This window comes from Etheostoma spectabile, chromosome 11 (assembly GCF_008692095.1).
Source record: "Etheostoma spectabile isolate EspeVRDwgs_2016 chromosome 11, UIUC_Espe_1.0, whole genome shotgun sequence".
NCBI classification, from domain to species: Eukaryota; Metazoa; Chordata; class Actinopteri; order Perciformes; family Percidae; genus Etheostoma; species Etheostoma spectabile.
In genome coordinates, this window is record NC_045743.1 from 20944061 (window position 1) to 20946296 (window position 2236).

The following is a 2236-nucleotide window of genomic DNA, read 5'->3' on the forward strand; positions in this document are numbered from 1 at the left end:
TCTCCACGGACAGCAGAGTACGGCAGCCTGAGGTCAATGAAAAATTCCTTCTGGACAATGACCTCTAATGGCTCGCCAACACAGATTCCTTTAAGATGAGAGGGATGAAAAAAAAGCTATGAAACAGATAGAGAGGGGGTCCACTGTAAGGGATGGGAGCACTTTAGGGCTGGAGGCATAACACAAGAAATCTTTTAGTCACTGAATTCTAGTCTATCCATGACATTCCACTTCCAGGATTACTCATTAAGGCCTTATAGCCGTTGCCTGGGCTTTCATTGTATTGCCATTTTTTGCCGGTTGATTCATGAGAACTTTGGTTTATCTTTTCTCAGATCTCTGCAGGGTAAATCCAGACAGCTAGCTAGACTATCTGTCCAATCTGACGACTATGGTTACCTGGTTCTCAGATCTCTGCAGGGTAAATCCAGACAGCTAGCTAGACTATCGTCCAATCTGACCTATGTGACCTGGTCCTCAGATCTCTGCAGGGTAAATCCAGACAACTAGCTAGACTATCTGTCCAATCTGAGGACCATGGTTACCTGGTTCTCAGATCTCTGCAGGGGAAATCCAGACAGCTAGCTAGACTATCTGTCCAATCTGACGACTATGGTTACCTGGTCCTCAGATCTCTGCAGGGTAAATCCAGACAACTAGCTAGATTATCTGTCCAATCTGAGGACCATGGTTACCTGCTCCTCAGATCTCTGCAGGGTAAATCTGTTCTGTTCTGTTACATGACTAAAACTACTTTTGTACACATTCCCAAAAACAAGTCCCTTCCTGAGGCTACTTTATATTCTCTCATTGCATCCAGTGCCTAGCGCCGCACAAGACCAGTGTGATTGGTTAAAAGAAATGCCAATGAACGAGAGCAGGTTTTTCTCCCATCCCTGAATGTTTTGTGGACTTGCCAGACCCTCTCCCGCAGCGCTGTGGAGGAGGGTCTGGCAATGCGAGCCTACTGAATCCTCACCGTGAGTTCTTGACAGACTGATGCCAGTGAACTGCCAGGTTGTGATTGAGTCCTTCAGAGGAACATTTTTCGTCAATGTCGTGGTGTCACTGAAACAAAAAAGCAAAGTTTTAACACTTTGAGAAGTAAAGCATAGCTCTATTTCCTAGTAGTGTCATTATGAAGTCATCAGTGTCTCGTTTGTGTCTATGTTTTAGTTGACCCACCAGTTAGGGTCTTCCTGAGGACAAGCAGGCAGTTTGATGTCTGTCCACAGCCAACTTTCAGGGAATGCGGTGCGAGAATGAATGTCCCTGCTGTCCATGTAACTGTCATCCTCTTCACCTAAAGTGTCATAAATTATTTTACAAGGTTAACTGTTTTTTTAACTAACAGTATGACCAAATAACCAACCAGGGCGTCCCCCCGTCCCTTGTCCCTTGTCTTACTGCGAGCCAGTAGGAGGCTGTCCTCCTTCCTCTCAGCTCGCTGGGTTTCCATCTCCTTGCAGCAGCGCAGGAAGGCTGCGGCACAGGCTGCTCCATCACTGATGTACTCGCTGCGCCTGTCACAGGTGTATGAGAGGGCGGTGCTCCTCATGCCATCCAAGCAACAGTCCCGTTGCAGTTGGTCTTGATATTGACTCACTGGAAAGAAAGAAGGTTGTGGAGGAACAACATACGTAGGTAAGAAGACATGGAGCGAAGAAGAAGTTTACATTTTTATTTAATAATTACATATGATTTTTTCTAGTCAAGTCAGTTTTAGTAAAATAGGCCAAAATCACAATCAGTACAACATTTAACACACTTTATCCTAGGACACATTTTTTAAAAAGGAAGGGTAAAACCTGAAAAAGAAATGAGGGCTCCCACTCTCTTCAGTATGGAAAGGAACACACTGACATCTAAAGGACACGGTTTATGGAGAAAACTGTCTCTCACTTTTATATGTCCACTAATATATAGCGTGGCAAAGGTAAGTATCGTAAAAGTCAACAATGACAGAAGATGACTGAATATGTGGTTTTGGGTAGTTTAGAGCTGTGGTTCTTACCTAAGCTGGTTGTGACGTCCATGTTGGTTGCAGCTCGTTTTCTCCTGCTGTGGGCCGGACAATTCAAGTCTGGAAATGCAACACAGACAGGTTCTTTAGCAGAACCCAACAAGGTTGGAACTAGACTTGAGTTTTAACGTTTTGCAACCTCTGCTGGAGTGTGCCAAACACGCCACCTATGAGGGGGGAATCATATACAAGCAGGATGCACAGACAGAGCAT

General features: G+C 44.9%; 1 protein-coding gene and 1 long non-coding RNA gene across 2 annotated transcripts in view; one reads left to right on the forward strand and one right to left on the reverse strand.

The window, feature by feature from the left end:
- LOC116697857 (complement C3) overlaps positions 1-2236 on the reverse strand; it is a 36224-nt gene that overhangs the window by 19895 nt on the left and 14093 nt on the right. Inside the window, exons 17-21 of the mRNA XM_032529384.1 lie at positions 2015-2083; positions 1408-1605; positions 1186-1303; positions 980-1068; positions 1-88 (exon numbers count right to left, since the gene is read on the reverse strand). The exon at positions 1-88 is cut by the window's left edge and continues 52 nt beyond it. Of these exons, the coding sequence (XP_032385275.1) occupies positions 1-88; positions 980-1068; positions 1186-1303; positions 1408-1605; positions 2015-2083 (562 nt within the window). The remainder of the gene's footprint in view (positions 89-979; positions 1069-1185; positions 1304-1407; positions 1606-2014; positions 2084-2236) is intronic.
- Positions 1-2236, forward strand: part of LOC116697861 (uncharacterized) — a 25637-nt gene that overhangs the window by 6556 nt on the left and 16845 nt on the right. Inside the window, exon 2 of the long non-coding RNA XR_004334063.1 lies at positions 134-138. This is a non-coding gene — a long non-coding RNA (uncharacterized LOC116697861). The remainder of the gene's footprint in view (positions 1-133; positions 139-2236) is intronic.